At 42.3% G+C, this 21,911-nt stretch overlaps 1 protein-coding gene across 6 annotated transcripts in view; it reads left to right on the top strand.

Annotated features, from left to right (window-relative positions):
• Positions 1 to 21,911, top strand: part of MAP2K5 (mitogen-activated protein kinase kinase 5) — a 249,041-nt gene that overhangs the window by 160,835 nt on the left and 66,295 nt on the right. For 4 of the 6 annotated variants that reach the window (XM_087856834.1, XM_045810840.2, XM_087856831.1 and 1 more), the window contains one exon: positions 4,217 to 4,246. The exons of the other annotated variants lie outside the window; for them this stretch is intronic. In XM_087856834.1, the coding sequence (XP_087712960.1) occupies positions 4,217 to 4,246 (30 nt within the window). The remainder of the gene's footprint in view (positions 1 to 4,216; positions 4,247 to 21,911) is intronic. 6 annotated transcript variants of the gene reach the window in all.

The following is a 21,911-nucleotide window of genomic DNA, read 5'->3' as shown; positions in this document are numbered from 1 at the left end:
AGAGCATTCTTTTTCTGCCTTTTATATAGTGAATTTCCCACAGCGAACAGAGTATTAAGCAGTTTGCTGAATCTTAAGTATTTGGAATTAAAATGCACTTTTTTATTTAACGTTAAATAGAATCCTCTCCTTCCCCCATCTCTACCTCCACCACCCACCCACCCACCCCCAAATAAATAAAGCTTTTCCAAATCTTTTACAACGCGGGCCGCTCCCCTCCTGGGAATGAAAAGGATGTGAGAGTCATTTGATGAATTGCTGGCGCTTGGGTGCATCCACATTTTTCAATATACTTTTTTTTAACTGGACTTAAGCTGCCTATATTTAAATGCTGCTTTTCTAAAGATGATAAAGAGAGCAAAGATTTCTATTGGCTTAGTCCTAATCTGTTTGCTTTGTTGTGATTCTTTTTTCCCCCCTTTCCTTTAACTGTTAACCTATTTATAAATCTAAATCTACATACAAAGGTCATTGGTTGGCTGAACTTAAACCATTTTACTCAGTAAATTTAATTAAGAAAATACAGTGCAACTCATAAGCAAATGAGTTTTTTCCTAGTTTTAAACCAAACCACCCTCTTGAGTGCTGATTGCCTTGCCCGACCCCTGGTGATACAGAAACAGGCAAAATTAAAAAGGACATTAAAGCTTCATTAAATCTGAAACACATTTAGTACAGTGACATATCTGCAGGCCATTTCAGAGAAGATTACATACTCTCTTTTGTAAGTTTCCTAATTTATAATACCTTGACAATAAAAACTGGGGAAATGCAAGTAGATTAATAGACCAGTAGGGGTAAAAGATACCGAACGGCCCCAGGTCCGTCTGTCTCTGAAATATTCGCTCATAGCATATGTGTTCCCTCTTCCTCATAAGGGTTCAGTGTTTATTTGACTTTTGACAGCCTTCATGCGGCCACATCTGCTAAGAGACCTTTTCCTTTCTTACCTTCTCCTAATCGAACTTGATAAAAGGGTTCTAGGGCCTGGCTATTTACTTCCTTCTATTTTGCCACAAGATAAAGAGTGGGGAACAAAAACACCGCCGTTGCGTTAAACCTAGAAGGACAGGGACATACGTGGAAGGCAGCTTCCTCTCCCAGAGCCTTAAAATGACTGCTTTTGGTGCCAGCCTAATGGTGCCACTGCCAGTTTGCACTGGTGCAGCATTGGAATCCTTGGCCTGCTGCTGGAGCAGCGTGGTGGTGACAGGCTGCAAGAGAGGAAGTGATGGTTGTACCGCTCTGGTCAAGGACAAGGAACCATTCTCTGTCCTCTGGCTCCAAAGAGGTCAGAGCTGCAAAATGCCTTCGAGCAGTTCTCCCAGGAACGTAGTTGACAGGACTGAGATTTCGTAGGATGTCAGGAAAGTACACACGAAGCAAAGCCAGTCCCAGGAATGATGAGTTCACCAGATCAAGCACTGCCAGCCACCTGTTTCCAAGCAGACTGGTACAGAGAGGCTCCCAGCTGACCAGCCTGCCCTGAATTTTCTCTCTGTATGCATGGTGGTATCTTATAGGGTAAACAAATGATAGCAGCCATCCTTATTACATCGTACCAGTTATGACAGAGGGCACCGAGTAGGGTACCACGTTCCCAAGTTGACTGTAGCCTGGCCTCTCCATAGAACAAGAATGACTTGAGAATTTGAGGCTTTGTGTTCAAGTGGAAAGAATTCATATTTTTCGTTTTATGCCACCTTTTTTTTAAGCCGTCCATTTATCATTGCTTATTTAGTTCTTTAGCAAAAACCAACATCCCATTTTGGTACCAGCCAGCTAATTTAGATTTTAACTGTGTGTGTTGTGGGCAAGTTCCTCTGCCGGTAAGCCATGTGTACAGAATTCTTCGACAGTCCTCAGTGACGCATTAACCATATACCCAAGTGAGTGACACAATGACTATAGAACGGCTTGAGATAAAATACTCTCAATGTTGTCTCCTAGTCATGAAGTTGTTACCTTTTTTAGATGAGAGATCCTCCTCTTGGTAGTTTGATAATTCCAAATGGAAGGGTATGAAAACCTTGTCATCCACAGTTGAGTGTGAGGATAGGCGACAGCTTTTCTTGAGCTGTCACTGCCTGCGGGTCAATATAGAATGGTGCAAATGCTTCGCCCACCGTTACTGCCACGGGAGACCCCAGCGGCTCCCCCTAAATCAGTGTGCACGCTCTCGTTGGCCAAAAACACACTGTATTTACAAAGTACAAGGCAAATGGATGGCCTGTATTGGGTAAGATTGGAGTAGGGGGAGTGGAGAGCTGAGTCTCTCCCCTTCCTAATTTAAAACAGTATGCAGGGACGTCTGAGTGGCTCAGTTGGTTAAGCGGCTGCCTTCAGCTCGGGTCATGATCCCAGGGTCCTGGGTTTGAGTCCTGCATCAGGCTCCTTGCTCAGCGGAGAGCCTGCTGCTCCCCCTGCTTGTGCTCGCTCTCTTTTTCTCTGTGTCAAATTTTAAAAATCGTAAAAAAAAAACCCAAAAACCCAGTATGTAGACAATGAACATAATCGCACGAACCTGAAAGGGAGTTCGGTGAGCATTCCACATTCTCTTCCATCATGCCATCTTGTGATGTTGTGATCTGTACTTTATACTCATCCCTTGATGAATGATATTTACTAAGTGAAATAATGGTAGTATAACTTCATGTCTTGAAAACCGATGAACTCTGAGTATATAAGAATGAGTACAAGGTAATGAAACTGGCTAGGCCTTGCAGAGCACACACGTGCGTGTGTAACTATGCATCCAAATGAGTGTTGGCCTTTTCAGGGTGGTCACCTCGCGAGGTCCTGTGCTTTACTCCTGTTACATTGCTGTTGCTCAGACTGGTTTTAGATCTGTGAAAATTAACCTCAGCACCTTCATGTCTGTCCTTATTAAGGAGCAAAATATTTATTCTTCGAAGGTGGCTTTGGGTTTTGGTAATACCCACAGGCCATTCAAGCCTTAGTCAACAAATAATTCACACGATAGAAAGGCTGAGGGGTATAATTTTGAGTCCAAGATAAAATGCAGTTCTAATAAAATGAAGTAGGTGCTCTTCTGTTATTTGAAATGATCCTAAACACAGTTCCCAAAGAGTTCAATAATGTTTCTGTAGTGTCCTTGTTTTTCAAATAAATGCACAACTTCTCGAGATGTAGAAAAGCAGTGTCAACTCTGGAAAGAGCACGGGATTAAGTTGCAAGTCTTAGGGTCAGACCCTAGGCTTCTCCTGATTAACTGTGTGGGAACGTCTTCAGTGGAACTCGTGGGTTCTAATCTGTGAAGTAGATTGATGCCCTCTTGGATTCATTCCAGCTTCAAAGTTCCCTGATACAGCGATTCTACTTTGAAAGTAGTTACAAGTACATGTGAAGGATTTCAGCCCTGAAGTTGGGCCACATTATGAAGTTGCAAAATTTTGCCACTGTTTTCTTTAAATATGTTACGGTATATTTGGTATATTGTATCTTATTACTTTATATCGACTCTATTCCTGGTTGAATCATTGTGTTTTTACAGGTAAGAATTCCAAGACCAAAATTCAGTGACAGGCCTAGAAACACATGGCAGTTTACAAATCAAACAAAATTGGAAGCTGTCTAAAGATTCACGTTCCCGATTTCAGACCTAGACCTACATACAGTTCTGGCTTCGCAGCCTTGAAATTGCCACTTCCCTACCAGTGGTAGCTCTTTTTTTCCTGTGAATAGAAAATGAATGAAAAAACTAATATATTGATGAAGATAGTGGCAAAATTTTTCTATTTCCTGTGGCCCATTCCCCATTTCCTACAACACTGCCTATGTACTTGTTACTAAAAACTCTACAGAACTGTGGTCTGGGAACAATAAGGTGTTTCCATCTTACAAGAGGAAAGCCAGTGGTCTCCTCTGGTTTTACACCTCTGTCTAGATGAAAACTGTTGCACACAGGTAAATGTGAATAATGCCCATAGAGCTGAGAATGTTCCTGAGAGAAACCACCTAATGGTGATGTTTAGTTAAAATTAGAATATATTATCAAGGATGCAGCATTGCCCATTGAATATGTCCGTTCTAAATATAACTTTTAATGTAATTGCTATAGTTTAGTTCCTGCATCCACGGTTGTGAGCTTTTTACATTTGCTGGGTATAGTTCTGAAATTTAGCACTTGTCTGTCTTAAGGAGATCTGCCCTGCATGCAAATCTATAACTAGACAAATATTATTTCCTTTCCCAGCTTGCTCTTGGGAGGTTTCCATATCCTCAGGTAAGATTGTTCATTACTGCCGTTTGCCACTGTGACATTCATTCCTATGTATGAAGGTACAGGGAGCAATTGTGAACATTTGAGCCACATACAAATAAATCTGTCCTGTTAAATTGAAAAGTGATATCTTAAAGGAGTCATTTAGAAGTCTCTGTTGATTTTTTATTTTTTTAAACTCCAGATTTTTTTTCTCTTTGTTAAAGGTTGAAAGGCATCATTGTGCTCTGCCTTTGTGTGACATTGGTGATGTTTTCCCTTGTCCTAGCCCAGTGCCATGTGCTCATACTGAGGTTGGAGGAGAGACACAGCCTTTTCTTGATATACCATTTGAGCTTTTGGTTTCAATTAAAATTATCTCAATTAAAGGGTTGAGATGAAGGGTGAAAATACCTGATCTAGAACATTATTGTTGCTAAGCAAATAGTCAGGCCCCCGATTTTATGGGGGTGTGATTCTGAGCATACTATTTTTTAAAAATTTGCCCCTTCCTGTCCACATTTGTAGGAAAACAAACTGTCCATCATATTACCATTGCTGCTGATAATCTTTATAATTTCTTTAAGATTTTTATTTAGAAGGGTAAAATATAAAGCTGTTTTGTGGTTTGAAAATGATTCCCTGGTGTGTGCGGGGGGAAATAAGTGAAATGTCTAGAGGGATGAAAAATGCATGGATTGACTGTTTTCCTCTGGTTGGTGCTCACTGTTTTTCTGGCATCTTGGTCTGTACAGGCCAAAGTGCCTGGAGGCATGTCTGATTTAAAGGTGGTGTTGGTCTCTGCTCTTTAAGCATCTATTAACTTGCTATTATTATGCAAATAAGTGTTGTATTACACATACTAATTTATGCATGGTTAGATTATGCAGATGCATCACAAACATGGTTATTGAATAATAGGATGGGGCTCATTCACTCTACCATCTTTATAAGCTGTTTTAAGCGAATTCTCCTGGTACCCATGTGGACATTTAAAGACCCTTCGCTTGCTGAAATGTGTCTTTTGTATCCTTTTTCTCTTACAGTTAAAGCCATCAGATGAGTGGGAGAGAAATCGTCTTAAGTTATTAGGTTCAAGAGTGTGAGACTCACTTGTCAAATTTGTAGGCTTCTTTGTTTAAACATAATCTTTTCCTTAAGGAGAAAATCCGAAATGCAATCGCTGGGCATGCATGCTAGCATTCAGTCAGATTTTAGTGTATACAGCCTTGCTGCTTAGCTGTAGGTAGCCCATCAAATTAAAATCACATTTTCAGGATTTATAGCTCATTAGAATATTTATCTTGGTAAGCCTCTTATTCTGTCAGTAATTTTTAAACAATTCATTGTTCGGCCAATTTATACAGTCCCTAAAATTTTGTAAATGCAGAGACCCTGTTACAGTACATCTCTCAGAGAAACCTTAGTAGAAAACTCGCAAGCTGTCTCATAGAAGTGCCAGAGATTGAGAACGTAGCTGTATTCTTGAGATTCCTAATGTGTTGGGTAATTAACCAGTGAGATCTGGTAAGTGATGAGTCTGAGAAACTATTGCCGTTGTGTTTGACAAATGAAGCATTTGGATGCTCTGGTCAGATTTGGAAAGAGGCTGTACACTTTTGCAATTCTATTCTCTCGAATGTTTAAGTACACGTTTACTGGATCAGTCCAGTGGAAGCTGGAGAAGTCTAATGTGTTGAACTCCCTAGTTAACAACAACCTTTATGCCAGAGCAGGGGGGGGAGGGGAAGCCGTATGCCTTGAATCGTGATAGAATATTGTCACCAAACTGGGACTTTTATTTGAAATAATAGAAGCAGCTCTGATGCCATTAGGCCTGTCTCCCGGATCTTTCAGCAGAAGTTTGTGTGCTTCGTTGGCTAGAATCCGCAATGATGTTTGATGGAGTTGGCATTGATTTTACCGGTGTTGCACGATAGACGGGAGACGGGGAAAGGGTACTGTATTGATGCCTTGCCTGCCCTTCACTTTGTCCTCAAAGTGCATGAGGAACAATGTTTATTTTCATAGTATTCCAAACACTGCATTATGAATAATATCTTCTTTTTGGCCCATCGTATCCCAGGCCACTCTGGGAAGTGGCGTCCCCTCATAAATTGGGCACACGGAATGGTTGATTTGCTCAGTGTTGGACTGCAGCAGGGTTGGTTCCGTGGAATCCCAAGTGCAGTGGGAGGAGTGAATCACAGATACCATCGAATCAAACCTCTGCACAGACATCCACATTCTGCTTGACTACCTTGAGTGATAGGAAACTCGCTGCTTTATGAACAGCCATCCAATGAAAGCAAGGTTCTGTTTACCAAGCTAAGGACTGACTGCTTCATCCTAACTGTCACCCGCTGGTCTGGTCCTTGAACACGTGAGAGCCTTTCATAGATCCTCATGATCACATAGTTTTGCATCCCTTCTGTCCAGAGCTGGGGACAACCCCAGGACGTTGCTACTTTGAACTCAAAGTCCAATCAGGGCACCAGATCTGAGCTCTTCACTAGTGGCAAGTTGAGAAGACCGGCCTGTTGGAAAGAGCTCTGGACCAGGAGCCAAAAGATGAGAATGGGAACCCAGCTGTCCCACGAACTGTGGTCACCATAGGCCTTAATTCTTGCTTTGTAACTCCTGGGGGCTTAAATCTAGAATGCGGTTCCTGATACCTACCTTTCCTGTCTGATTAGAGCAAGTACGCAGCTCATATGTGCTTTTGGCTGTGAAACCACTTGCAGAAGTACCGAGGGCCAGCCCACCGGCCCTGATGTTGGGCCGCAGCACAGAACAGAATTGCTCATCAACCAAAGTTCGCAAAAGGATGTGCTCGGCAACCTGTCAGCCACAGCTGGAGCAGAGCGTAAACTGAGCAGAGAGGAAAGCAGGGAGGAGAGGCCCGCTTGGAGACTTGTCCCTCCACTGGCCCAGCGTCAGTGCTGCTGACAGTGTCGTTAGCAGCGCCTCTTCCTGCGGCGACACAGTGTGTATCCAGTGGGGACGCAGATGAGGGAAGGGTGTCAGGAAGGTATCGGGGAGAGTCGGTGGCCTGGGAAGAACATAAAGATTAAAGGCCTGGATTTTTGTTGAGTTGATCATTCTATATGAACTTCATTGTTTTGTGAGTCAGGTTTCTGCTTGTTATTGGGAAGCACTGTCTAAGTGTCCTTTCCTTTAGGCCTTAAAGTTGCAGAGCCTCATTGGCATGCAGTTTAGGACTCCATGGACAAAAGTGTAGGAGCCACTGTAAGTGCACAGCCATATTACTACAACTTATGATAGGAACAACAGCGATGTCTTGGATTCATCTAGCACCTTTCCGACATCGAGCTTCAGATCACTTCCTATTATCTGACTCAGGCTGTACATCCCCACCCGCAGGGGCTGTTATTCCCAACCTCCAGGTGAGCACACGGAGTCCTGGACACGAGCCCCTTTGCCTGAGGGCTGAATGGGTGCAGTTAGGCCCAGGACATGCAGGCAAGTAAACCAAATGCCTAGGCTCCGTGGACTCCGAATGTGGTTGGCTGTTCACACCACTCTTCTTCCCACGGAGCCCCTCCAAGCCCTTCTCCCGGTTTGCCTTCTCCACTCCAGGAGGCCTCTTGTGCGGATGAGAAATCGGGGGCCGTGCCATGGTAGATGATGTCAAGGCCATTCCCTAGAGCCCTTTCGCTTTTCCTACCATGTGTTTAGCAGAGTGACAGGAGGGTCCGGAGGGCTCCAGAGCTCTCCCCAGCCACAGTGCCATTAAATTCTGGGTGCCTCTGAAGCAATAGGATCACGAAAAATTGTGTTTTTAAACGTCTTGCAACCGGAAAGTATCTTCATTTCTTGAACAGTTTAGCATTAACAGTAATCTGGAAGGATGCGCAGGTCTGGACAAGGACTGGAGCTACGTGTAGTTAATCGTCTAGACCCAAATTCAGTGGACTTAGAAAACATGGCGGCGGGCAACGGTTTGTTTAATGACACCATAATTTAGGAAAAATGAAAAAGATTGCCTGCTAAAAATTGTCATCCTTCATTCAAACTTTACAATAGTGCCCTGCATTAAGATGATAGTAAATCCATTAAGGAGACTTCTCAGGGGATGTGCCAGCTCTGGCATTTGGAAATTTGGGAAGCAGGATGCCACAGGAAAGTGAAGATAATACAGATAGAAATGTATTTAAAGTACTTCTGTAAGTATAAAAATGTTGTTGTTCTTTTGGCTACAATTCCTGATCTTGGTTAATAAATTACATCAAAATGACCTGAAGTTAAAAAAAGGAAAAAAATCTGAGCAAATAGTGCCCCTGGTATTGTAAAGCTTTGAATGTTTTCACACCCCATTAATTTATTACTTCTCTTTCTTCATCTTTAAATTTCATTTTTTTTTCAAAACTTCCGACTCCCCGCTGCTGCAGTGATTTTCATCTTGTTGTTAATTTTCCCTGCTCCATATGGAGCTCCAGACATTTCACCTGGAGGCTGTACTAGATTTTGTTGTAGTGATCGTACTTCCGGAGGCCAAAACTGTCATTTAGGGTTCCTAGTGCATCTGTCTGCGCCAGGCTTTTCACTGGCATGGGAGAGTGTGAATAACAAATTGGATGCACCTGAGATTCAGATGATTAGTGTGTTTTGTGAATCTCCACGACTTGTAAGCAGATAGCTCTGGGGGGGCAGGATGGCTGTATGGCAACTGCGGGTGAATCTGTACTCACACCTTACATTTGGGGCTTCGCGAGGGAAGCGCAAACATCCCAGGCAGTCGGAGTGCAGAGAGAGTAACAAATATTTCATCCCGCCTTGTCATTGATTAGAAAAGAGCCTTTAATTTCATTTCACCCCATGTTGTGATTAATTTGCATTCTTTGTCAGAAGTTAATGGAGTTTTTTATGGTTCACTCTGAAATCCTTGAAGACATCAGACTTGATCTGATGTTTATACAACCGCCAGCGGAATTTTTTCGTTTGATTGATGGCAAAGCTTGATGTGATTCCAAACGGCTTTTTAAGCTGTTTTTAAGAATTATTTGAATAAAATGCGAGCAAGATATTGTTGTAACGATCAAGATTATCTGTTAAAAATCTGTTTCAAATAAAGAAGATGATAAGTAGTAAAAAGGATCAAAACCATAAGAGATCTAGCGAATGGCGACATTATTTGTTAAAAATACATAAGAATGGCATTCACATAAATTATTGCAGTATCTAGAGGTCATTTTTCTTGAAAAGAACATACCATCGTCTGGCCAAATAGAATAATTAAGGCTAAGGTAGAAGGAAAGTCTGGATCTTTGGGATTAAAAACCTCTACTACCATTCGGCTAATTCTCATTTATTCTGCTAGCTTTTGCCACCAATGTACGAAATAGAGATCTACTGTTCTTAACTCAAGGAGACAAGGTCTGTCAGGCCTGTTAGCTGAGCAAAATGATGACATATTACTTGTCTCAATAAAGAGGCATTCTTAAATCCCAATACAAGTTAAACATAAGTGGGTGATAGACGATTTTAAGTGAAAGACGTGCATTCTTCATAGTATAACGACTGGCCTTTTTCATAAGATAGTACAGAAATGAAATACCCTGTTTTTCAAAGCAGAATACCCCAGTTGTTTGTGGGTAAACAGAATGTGTGTTCGTCCCCTGTGCACTATCTATCAAAGTATGAGGGAAGCTGTAGGTGGCGTTTGCTCAGAACCCCCTGCTACTAACCAAGAAAATATGTTTTGCAAATGCTTTTTGATTACTAATACCATTTGTTTGATTGGGGGCTTTGCCTTGCTTCAGCAGACTCTTGCTTTGCTGTGATTGCTGCCAGTGAAACTTACTCAGGTCAAAAAGCTACTTATCTGAGCACTTTCATTTAAAACAGATTAATTTATTTGCTGTATCTGAAAGTTTGCTAAATAATTGGGTGGGCTTAATTGAACTTACTGCTTTCTGATCCTTGTATTAACATGATCTAAAGTCCTTTTTATTATATACAATCCATATTATTGACCAAATTTGCCCTGTTTTCATTTAAATGTAAGCAGCTTGTCAAGGAGAAAATATTTTGTTTAACTTGGCTTGGAAACCTGCTATTTTAATGTGTTGTTGTTTTTTTTTCAATTGACAGACTGTCTTTTAAACATTCATTTATTCTGTAGTAATAAATTGTGCTCTGGATAGAGCATTTGTCTCATAATGGAGTAGAAAGCGTATGTTCTTAAAACTATTTTAAAATAGTAAACACTTTTCAAAAGCTAGTGCTGAAATTCTAGTTTTTGTACCTAATTTTATTCATGTGTTAAAAGCCTTTGACTGTGCTACTACTAATCCTCATTTTGATAATTTAATATTGTTTTATATTCAATGTTAAATTCAGACCATAGATTTTATTATCTTATTTATGTACTAATGTATTGATCATGACTAGAGCAACCTAGAACTGCAAAATAATGCCTAAAAAGTTGACCTCCTTTGAAAAGAGGTATTTGGAATTTATCCTTTGTTCCATGAACTTTTTGAAGTTCAGAACATCAAGGATTCTGTAAAATCATATGTATCCAGTTTTTTTGTGTGAGGTCTCTAGTCAGAGGGGGAAAAAACAGCAGTAAGTGATTACCCCAAACTTCAGGTACTCACCTGTAATTGGCAAGAGTTCAAAAGAGCAATGTGTGTGCAGTTTTCTCTGCTAAACGGATTTCTAGCCTACATGTTTTAATGCATTGTTTGTTTCCATTCTCATTATTTAGGATATAGACATCTGAAGTATACTAATATTTAGGGGGCGCCTGTGTGGCTCAGTCGGTTGGGTGTCCCGACTCTTGATTTCAGCTCATGTCTCGATTTCAGAGTCATGAGTTCAAGCCCCATGAAAATAATAAATAAATAAATAAATAAATAAATAAATAAATAAATAAATAAATAAAAGCGTACAGTAATATTTAAAGTCATACAAAGTCAGATTTCATTTTCCAGGGGCACCTGGGTGGCTCAGATGGTTAAGCATCTGCCTTTGGCTCAGGTCATGATCCCAGAGTCCTGGGTTTGAGCCCCACATCGGGCTTCCTGCTCAGCGGAGAGCCTGCTTTTCCCTCTTCCTCAACCTCTTGCGCTGCTTGTGCTCTCTCAAATGAATAAATAAAATATTTAGGCAAAAAAAAAAAAAAAAAAAAGATTTCATGTTCCGTAAAAGGCAGAGGTGAGGGGCACCTGAGTGGCTCAGTCAGTTGAGCGTCCCACTCTTGATTTCAGCTCAGGTCATGATCTCAGGGTTGTGAGATCGAGCCCCATGTTGGGCTCCACATTGGGCATGGAGCCTGCTTAAGATTCTCTCTCTCCCTCTCCCTCTGCACCTCCCACCACCCCATTCTCTCTCTTTCCTCTCATAAAAAAAAATAAAGGCGGAGGTAAAATTTAAGTGATAGAAGGATGTTCACTTATATACATTTGCTTCTTCCCAGGAATTTTGAAACCACCAGTGTTGGATTCTTCTCTCATTATCTATCTCATGCTTATCAAGAGATCTCATAATGTTATTTGCTTAGCCTATTGCAAAGGTAGGAGGTGCGTTCCTAGTATGTCTTTAAAATAGAGCAGAAATGGAATAAAAAGAATCCCCAAAGTGCGAGTAGCTTAGAGACAGGTTATTTTTCATCGAAGATAAATTACTTGTTAATACCTCATTTGAGGTATATGCAGTTAGCCAGCTAGGCTAGTGAACCCTGTCTTTTTGAAAACACTAGCCCCGTGTTGGTTTGATCTTAGAGCAAGTCCTAAACTATTGTATGACATACATTCAGTTCAACACGTGTTCGTCATTGCACAGGTACTCTGCCTTGGCGCTGTGCTGAGCACCGAAGTACAGACATGAAACAGATGTGGTCCCTGCTCTCAAAGAGTCGAGTCTAGTGGAGAGAAAAATACACAACAAACACACGGCAGTTGATGCAAAAGGAACGCTACAGGGGGTGGTATGCTCCGGCCTCAAGAGGAGAGGTCAGCTCACTTTAGAAAGCTGCGCAAGTTTCACAGAGCGGGTGATGCCTTAGCTGAGGCTCTGAGGCTAAAAGGATGCGAAAGAACTTCCCAGGCATTCTGGTCAAAAGGAGACTCATCTGGTAAAAGATAAAGGTCTGAAGCAGCATGTTGTATGCAGTAGCCTTCCAGTACTTTAATTGAGTGGGGTACCACTACTACTACTATTACTTTCGTCTCCCCGCCAGGTTAGGAATCTCCCTAGGTGACTTTTAAAGCAGCCCCGGGAGGAAAGGAAGAACCGGGAGGGCAGAGTGGTAGAGGAGAGAGGTGGTGTGTCTGGATGGAGATAGCAAGTGCAGCAGAGACCAGGGAATGAAATCGGGGTTGAGAATTTCGTGAATCTCTTTGAGATGACTGGGAGCCAGTTTGAGGCTGGAAATCATTATATTTTAAGATCTCTGCCCTCCAAGGTCAGCTGGCACATGCCTCTGAGGGACTTGGCACATCACAGGACATTTTCTAGACTGCTGGGGGTGGGGACTTGTCGTGCTCAGATGAGCTAATGCCTAAAAGGACACTTTGAAAAATATAAGAGGGTAAACAAGAGCAAGGTAATATTAGTATTATTTATATTTCCAGAAAGTACTTTAGGGATTTACCTATGTAACTCTGAAAATATATGACCATGTCTTATGTCTCACACCAGGTAGGACTAAAATGAATTACTTTTCTGATCCCACAAGAGCCTTCCTTTACAATTTTTCTTTTTCAACTTACAATTTATCATTCACAATCACAATCATAATATACAGAAATATATACAGAACCTAGTCATTTCTAGTTCAGTAGCTGGGGACCCTGATGCTTTTACGATTTTTAAATAATCAGCTTAGCCCAGAAATAGAATTGAAGTTTGAAGTCATGAACTTGGCGCCCAGTCTGGCTTTCAGGTGGCTACTTTGCCATCTTCTCTCCCCCTTGGGATCTGTGGTCTGGACACCCTTCCCCTGTTTCCCCTTTGGTTTTTATTGGTGCTGTCTGCTACTTCATGGGATCGGAGAATTTCAGAATGCAATGAGATCTTCCAGTGATCTCCTCCAACTCTTGTATTTTATAGAGGAGGAAATGGGATTCCAATAGCCATTCGGTGACTCACTCATGATTACCAGGTATTTAGCAACCATGTCAGACTGGTCCCTACTCTAGAGGGATGGCGTGGGGAGAAAGAGCCCAGGCGGCCATTTTTATTTTACACAACCATCCACTCAAATACTGCCTCCAACTGGTGTGTCTGCAGAGCCGGAAGTTACTGTCCCAGGATGCTCCCGGTCTACCAAGTAATTGCTGATGGGTACAGATCCCTGGGGGAACGTGGTCCTCAACAGCGATAGCAGCAGCAACGAAGACCAACTTTTGTCGTACTCCAGTATTGTACTCTCCACGATTTCCAGTACAGAAAACTTGGGTAGATTTGGGCCTCTAAGTTAAAAAGGGGGTAGACCCGCCCAAGTTTTGTTTGAGCACAGATTACTTTTTAGATGTTTAACAGTTCTGGATTAATGCCTGGGGGGCTTGGAAATTCTTCCTCAACTAAAATGCTAAGGATGCTAAGAACCCAGCCCTCTTTGGTGCCAGTAAAATGCACAAGCTAAGTTCATCGGAAACTCAGTGAGTTGCCTAAAAGGAGCAAAGACCTGGCTCGATTTAGGACTGGAGATGGCCCAGGACACGCCGGGTGGGAAGAAGGTCCCAAGCGTTGTTAGGAGCCATGAAAGGAGGCAGTTGTCTGTTTATGTACACAGTCAGGGCTCCAAGGCATTGTGGGAAACTGAGGCAACCAGTCAGAACCAAGTGTGGACTCTGTTATCCCATACTCCATTAAAGTCTGTACGTGGTGGCCGCCACGGGGAGAGGGAAAGAAGAGCTGGAGAACAGAATGGTCTTAGGAGGACAGGAGGCCAGAGGAGGAAAGACCAAAGAGGGTAATGAGGCTTGTCTTGTTTTCTGTTCAGAAACAGCCTGCAAAGGCACCATCCTGGTCATGAGGAGACCGTGACTGTAGTCCTCGTTCTAGTTTGGTAAAGTACAGTAAACAAGAGAAAGGTGCCAGCTGAAGGCCTTCCTGCAGCCCCTGCTCTTTGGACAGCCCTTTGCCACCATAGCCGGGCAGCCGCAAATGCTCACTGACTCAGGGCAGAGAGGACAGGGAGACAACAAGTGACACACCCAGCAGGTGACAAGTTAAATCACTGTCAGAATATAGTTTATCCGCCCCCCCCCACACACACACGCACAGATCTCAGTTTTCTCATCTGGGAAAGGATAGAGGTGTGCTAGGTCAGTGATTTGCAGAATGATGGGAAGACAGGACATGAAGTTGGTGGGAATTCACTCGTGGACACACATACATATGCATGCACACACACCAGAGCAGTTCTGGTTTGGTCTGTTAATTTTTGTTAATGTGTCTAAGTAATACCTTATATGAACTTTGGTAAACAGAGTCTGAAAAACGCTGGCCTAGATCCTTCTGTGGTCTCCTTTCATCTGGTGTGAGCAGTGTCCCCCTCTTTTCCACACCTTCATCACCTTTCTCATCACCATCTCCCCGAGGACGCTCTTGGACTATCGAACTGGATTTCACTTATATCAAAGTATGAGAGGTGTGCCCTGCCACTCTGAAACAGAAGTGAAACTGTTCGGTTCATTCTAGATCCGTGACTTCTTTTCTTTAGGTCCTGTTTTGAATCTCATTCACGGTCAAACCAGAAAGACACATGTTAATTCACATGGTTACATGTGACTATACTTCAAGGTTCTTTCCTTCCTAATCCTATGTGAAATACTTATTGGCTGCAGTTGCAGCTTATCTCAGAATCTCAGCAGGCCAAATGATGTTGTCAAATACATCATGGCAAAAATAAATAAACAAACAAACACAAACAAATAAAAAGGCAGCAATATGTAGAGTCGTAGCCCACAAAGAAAGAATTCCTTAAAGTGCCTGAAAAGATCCCTTTTGGGGGGAGGGGGAGACACCATCTTAGAAATCTACAGCACCTGGAATCTAACAAATTGTATTTTATCCAAATATCGAGTGGCATTTAAAGGAGAATTCAAGCTCTGTGCCTACAGCTTAGCTCTGTCACTAACTCTCAGTGACCTTAAGTAAGTCCCTCATTTTTGTGGACCAGCAATTGTGGCTTATGCATCTTCGAGGTCCTAGACTCCAGTACAGTGCCTGCTGTAGAGTGAGTACTTGATAAAAGTATAGGAATCAATGAGTTAGTGATTTAGTCTGACTTGACTTTTTTACATGTTGGCATAAGAGATTTTAGAATCAGAAGGAATGGGGAATCAATACACATTTTTAGGCTTTAAATTAATAATTCTGTCCCCTTTCCTTCTGTCTGTATTTCCACCCTGTCCTGCCAGCATTAATACCCGAAGGATAAAAGCTTCCAAAGAGTTGTCTTAGGATACTTGAGGGTTCTTATGTAAGAAAAGATGTGGATTTGTACTGTCAGGAGGGTAGAACTGCAACAAGAGGTAGAATGGACAGTCGGAAGACGTAAGCTCCCCATCACTGTATGCGTCCAGGCAGAAGCCCTGTCAGCCAGGAGTGTCACGAAGAAGGGATTCAGGGATCAGATAGAGGTGGGTCAGACTAAAGAACCCTTAAGATTCTTCAAGGCCCCAAGAGTCTATGATTCATCTTCAGTGTTGGACAGGCCTCTCCTCAGACAAACAAACAAAAGGCCAATGATGCATTTCCTATCTGTCGCAGGGGAGAGGCAACAGGTAGAAATCCAGCTTGTCTAGATTCTGCACGTGGTTTAATCGTGTACTCATTTTGACTCTCGAATACTCTGTCAGTATGAAACACATAAGAAATAGAAGAATATAGGAAAGAAGTAATTCTTTTTCAGTCCAAGATTTATAAACTTCCACGTTTCCCTCCATTGAGCCAACTGTGGGGTATGGCTATCAAAAACGTGAATAGACTTAGAGCCTCCAGGAGTTTCTTTTACTGACTGGTGTATGAGGTCCAGAACAAGGTGACTAAGCCAGTCAGTGTGAGGTGTATGTGCAGGTGCGGGTGTCCTGCTGTATGACGAACACACGCCCATGGCACCACATTCCAAGAAAGGCCATCACAGTGGTGGAGAATGTGAAACCCTGCCTAGCTCCTCCAGGCAGCTTTGCAGTTCAGGTCACAGAAAACCCAACTCAAGCTGTCTCAGCCGCAAGGGGACTTGATTGAACTGCGTGGCCAAAAATCAAGTATTGCTGGGTTTTGGTAGAACTTGATCAAAGAAGTCACTGTTGGCTCTGTTCTTGGTGGACTTCTTCCTTCGCGGACCAAGACTGGCTCTTGTGTCCCAGGGCGACCTGCTTTCCGATTCGAAGGGAAGAGCCGGTCTCTCTTCCCCATAGGCAAGCGGAGGCCCTAGGCTTCAGTTTGATTGGATCAGTTTAGCTCCCCAAGCCCAGGGGATTTAGATGATGCTGACTCATTCAAGCCTGAACCGCACACCCCACCCATAACGCTGGTGATGAAGTAGCTGGGGGTGAAGCACATGGGCTGTTTAGGGGCCAGGGAGTGTTGTTTAGAGTGTCATTATTAATAGAAGGGGGAAGAATAGAGGGCGGGCGATCACCGCAAATGATCACAGGAAGAAAACGGGATGTTCACTCAAGAACGAAAACATGGTGGAGAAGCAACTTGTCATCACTTGACGTAACCACTGCAGCTCCAGACCATGGACATATCTCATAGGGAGACATATTTGAACTCATAATGAGAAAGAACCTTCTAACAATTTAAGCCACCCAGGATAGAATCATGGAATCCCATCTCTGGAAGTCTTCTAGCAAAGGCAGGATGTCTGCCTGTCAGGAATATCATAAAGTGAATTTACACATGGAGCAAGGAGTCGGACCAGGTGACCTCTAACATTGTTCTGGATTCTACGGCATGTGGAGGATTGAAGCTAATAGAGGTACAGACTAAATGAGAGCTCCAGAAAAAAGCCCTTTGAGACATTTCGACACATTAAAAATATTTTGCTATCGCAGATTTATTTGACCATAAAGAATGGAATGGTCGACAGACCTTTCCCAAAAAAAGCCACCTCTGCCCCCCACATACACACATAACTGATATTCTAAGCTAGAATCTGAAATAAGACCACCCTTTTTTGGAACAAAGAAAAGAGAAAAGTTTGATACAGCAAATGTATCTTCTTTGAAAGGAGGAATCTAAATCTTACCTGAAAGGAAAATGCTAAATGGACATCTTGGCCAGGCCTTGTACCATTAGAGAGAAGGTTAATTTTATAATTGACAGTGATCATTTTAAATTGTGTTTCTGAGCCCCTGCTTTTCTCACAAAATTCAGGTCTAAATATTAAAATTTACATTTGCCCAGAGGAGGATTTACAAGGGTTCCTGTACACCTCTGCAGAGTAGGACATAAGCTACGTCAATTTTAAATACACAAGGATGAAAGAGTGTAGACTGGCAGTCAGGTCCTTTCTTTCCTGCTCACTGACTGGCAGACCCAGCAAATGAGTAATGTTACAGTGTACCTTGATGCTTCAGCTGCTGTGTTTTGTGTGAAAATCCATTGTCCTTGATACTCAGGAAGTGGTAAGAGCCAAGTGATCTAATTTATGGCTGTGATGATTTTCTGTCTGGTCCCATCTGAGCTGAGCCCTCCTCTAGGCATCTTAGAGCCTTTCTGTCCCACCCAGCTGTTGGTGAAATTCAGGCATATCTCGTTTTAGCTTTTCAAAACTGGTCATTCCTGAAGACAGCAGAGAGAAGATGCCATGATTAGATCTTAGAAGGTGGGAGTCCTAGTGACTCTCTCAGATCCCGTGGCCACTTTTGTTTTAAGTCCCTAATTGTTTAAGTCTCATGACTTACTTTTTGCTTTTGTTTTGTTCTACGTAAGATATGCTAATAGACTTACAGGCATGATAAGAACTTGAACAAGGACAGAGGCTGAAAACAGGAGAGATACGATGGCACAAGTGAATTGTACTTGTTCATTTTATATTATTAGTAATTATATATTATTCATTTATTTTGTCTCATCCTGCATTCAATATCTAAAAATATCAGTTTGTCAGAATTCCCATTTATGGTTTGCTAGGGTACATTTTGTTCTTCTTTTTTTTTTTAAAGCAGTCCTTTGTTTAGGAAATCTTACAGTAAGTTAGTGGTACTAAGCGATGTGTGTTTAGCTTGTGGTCGTGTGGAAATAATTTTTCTTTTCTCTTGTTGAAGCCTTTTTGAGATTTGGGCATTTTGGTTTTGCAAGTTGTACCGGACTGGAGGTGGTGTGTCCCTAAGTTTTAGCCCCCAGCACCATGCCAGATAAAATTAGATTGAATGCCAATACCAGCTTCGGAGGCCATGGGGGTCTGACTGGAATTCCAGGGGGCTTTCTGACTCCAGCATTTATGCATTTTCTCCACACCAGGCAGCCTCCCGAGTCAGCAGTCAGGCCTAGGCCAGTCTGTATCTATGAGCTTGGATGCTATGCCCCTCTAAACCTCAGTTTCCCTAATAGCAAAATGAGTAGATTGAAGTAGACCATCTCTGCAGCCACTTCATTAAGAAAAAAATTTTTAGGTCATTATTCTTCATTTATAATATAAAAGTCTCAGTTTACCATAATCCTGGCTTATATAAGGCAGGGTTAAGCTTAATGCATCTGATTTGAAAAGAAAGTCTGCCAGATAGCTGTCGTTGCTAAAACATGAAGGGTAAAATAAGAATAGAGTTGAACATGGAAGGCTGGAGTGTGATGCCGGTCACACACACACACACACACACACACACACGCTATTCTTTAAAAATGCCACCCATATCATTTAATTTCATATTTCCTTTTTCTACTTAAGAGAAAATAACACAAGCTTGAAAAGCAGTAAATATGTAAAGAGAAAATTTGTCAACTGATATTGGAAGCTCTGACCTCGGTCACACATAAATCTCCCCGACAAGGGCTGCAGGGCAAGCCATAATTTCAGAGAGTAAAAGAGAAAATGAAAGCTCTAGCCGGTGTCTTCTCGAAGTTACATAGGTGGATCGTTTTAGTTTTCTGATTGTGCTTCTGCATATAATGTAAAAGGGCTGGTGGCAGAGTCGGCTTTCCCACTGTGTAAAAAGCACCTCGAAGACACGGAAATGGAACGTGGGGCTCTCAGAGTTGCTGTTTCTCACCAGAGCCGTGGACTAAAAAGTTGAGGCCCCATAAGCACTCTTCTGCACATTGGCAGTTTCCTCTCTAGGATCATCTTCCAAAGTCATTGTCGTGTTATAGGAGCTTTTGAAATTGCCAACTACATAGCCCTTCAAGGAAATATGTGATGAGTGAGTGTTACTGCAGGAACCCCCCATAACCGATACTTAGGCCTGCCTGTTACGAAGTCAGTTCTCCCCGTTTAAACACACAAGGATCAGGGGGCGCCTGGGTGGCACAGCGGTTGGGCGTCTGCCTTCAGCTCAGGGCGTGATCCCGGCGTTATGGGATCAGGCCCCACATCAGGCTCCTCTGCTGTGAGCCTGCTTCTTCCTCTCCCGCTCCCCCTGCTTGTGTTCCCTCTCTCGCTGGCTGTCTCTATCTCTGTCAAATAAATAAATAAAATCTTTTAAAAAAAAAATAAATAAAATAAACACACAAGGATCTATCTTACATCAGACTGAGGCTTAACTCTCCCTGGTTAGTGTGACTTAAAGTCTTGTAACTAAGGGCTGGGAAGGGGGGGGGGGAGGCAATGCCCAGAAGAGGGAAGAGGTTCATCTAATTAGTTTATCAGAATGCTACTAGATCTGGAACCTGATTAGCCAAGTGTAATGACTAGAGCGATTATTGTTGTGTTCAGTGTCCCAGAGTACTAGTTACACATAGGAAACTCAACTCCAGCAAAATGTGCAAGCAGGACCCTGGACTTGGATGCGTTAGTTATAAACGGCGTTTCATATGTTGTGAGGTGCAGGCAGTGCATCAGCCCTAACAATATTATTGTGTTCCTCTGAACTCTGCTCTCGCAGCGAAGCATTTGGAAGGCAGACCTAGAATAGAGGCATTCACAAAGCTAACATTTTATATCGAGTACCCTCAGTACCACTTTTAATGTGCTATAAAACGAGGGGCTTCCCTCTTTCATGAACTGTGTGCAAAAGCAGAGGCAACGACTGGAGGTGGACTTTGCTGCGGTCTGTTTTATGGGTACTGCGCCTGTCCGGTAATGTGATCTTGAAAAAGGTAAACAACAAAGAGTTTAGCAGTGAAAAATATGCCTAATATAAATACAGTCGAGTCCGTGGCAGTTCAGAATTTGAAAAATATGACTGCGGCATTAAATTTTCCGGTGGAATTAAACAGAGGAACAGAATATAACCTTTAAGGCAATATATCTGAGAGTGAGAAAGGAAAGAATATATCTAACTCTATGGTCTGTGTGGCATCCATATAAAGAAAAGCGCAGTAGCTTTATTTAATTGAGAAAATGAATCAATTACAATGATGTTGCATCAAGTTCTTGTGAAATAGAAGATATAAGTCACCACGTTGTATAACAGTGTTAAAAAGTAATTGAGTATCTTAAGCATTTTGAATCAATTTCAGGTACTAGCACTGCTACCTTAATACAAAATTTATGAAGATGATTTCATATAATATGTAGCTATCAGAGCCGTGTAATAAAACCTGGTAACAACATCTCTCTTTAAGAACCTGGGAAAACAGTATAGTGATAAGATCATAACAAAGACTCTGATATTGCTGTTTCTCTTTTTCTCATAGTAAAGAGAAAGCATTAAAATAGTAAAATTTTAAGTCGTCTTAAACCATGGCTTCTTTAACCCACAGAATAGGGCAAAGTGGAGACCTCCAAGAGCTCGGTTCACGAGGAAGCATTCTCCCCTGAACTCGTTTCACACAACTTATGTGTTGCTGGGAACGATGTTGTACACTTTATTCCTGAATTTATTTTGAAACATCTCACTTAGAATGTTTGCGGCGTGTTTTTCCTCAGAGAATGTTGTAATCCCCCTGACTGTTGGAAATCTGTGAAAAATATTCTCTTTGCCAAAACTGGATTTCGGATTCTTTGTTCGTTACCAGTACGTCTCCTGTCGAAGTAGACGTATCTTACGAAGAATGGAGGGTGGGGGAAGAATATCCACGTGTACTTGGAAAAAATAAAAGCAAAAACTAAACGGATCTCCTAGCGTAGAAGTGACCTGGGCCTGTCAAGATTTTTGAAAGGTGGTGTGGCTTGTTACCAAAATCCTTAACCACTCCAGGGTGGTAGTTACCCCGTCTTCCTTCTTAAAGTAGATCTTTACCGTGAGAGCATCATGCAGAGGTAACCATTGACGAGAGGAGGGAGCAGTAATTCAGCATAGCATTAAGTGGGAACTACCCAAGGAGACTAACAGCCAGTCAGCGTGGGACCGAGGTTTCAGGGAGTCATGACCAGGGAGAGCAGGGATGAGTGGGCGCCATGTTCAGTTGGGATAATACATGGAAGATGCTTTTTAAAACACTCAAGCACCAGGTGAAGGGTCTGCTGATAAGCCATGTGGATGCAAAAGAAACGCAAAAACATAGTTTCTGCCCTTGAGGAGCCTGCAGTCTAGTTCAGAGGAACCCACCAAAAATTGATAATTTGTCAACTTTACCACACCAATAGAAATACATACAAATA

Source organism: Ursus americanus, chromosome 28, assembly GCF_024610735.1.
Source record: "Ursus americanus isolate L20-20 chromosome 28, mUrsAme1.1.p, whole genome shotgun sequence".
In the NCBI taxonomy this organism is placed as follows: Eukaryota; Metazoa; Chordata; class Mammalia; order Carnivora; family Ursidae; genus Ursus; species Ursus americanus.
The sequence above is the reverse complement of the archived record's forward strand: the minus strand, read 5'-3'. Positions and strand labels throughout refer to the sequence as shown.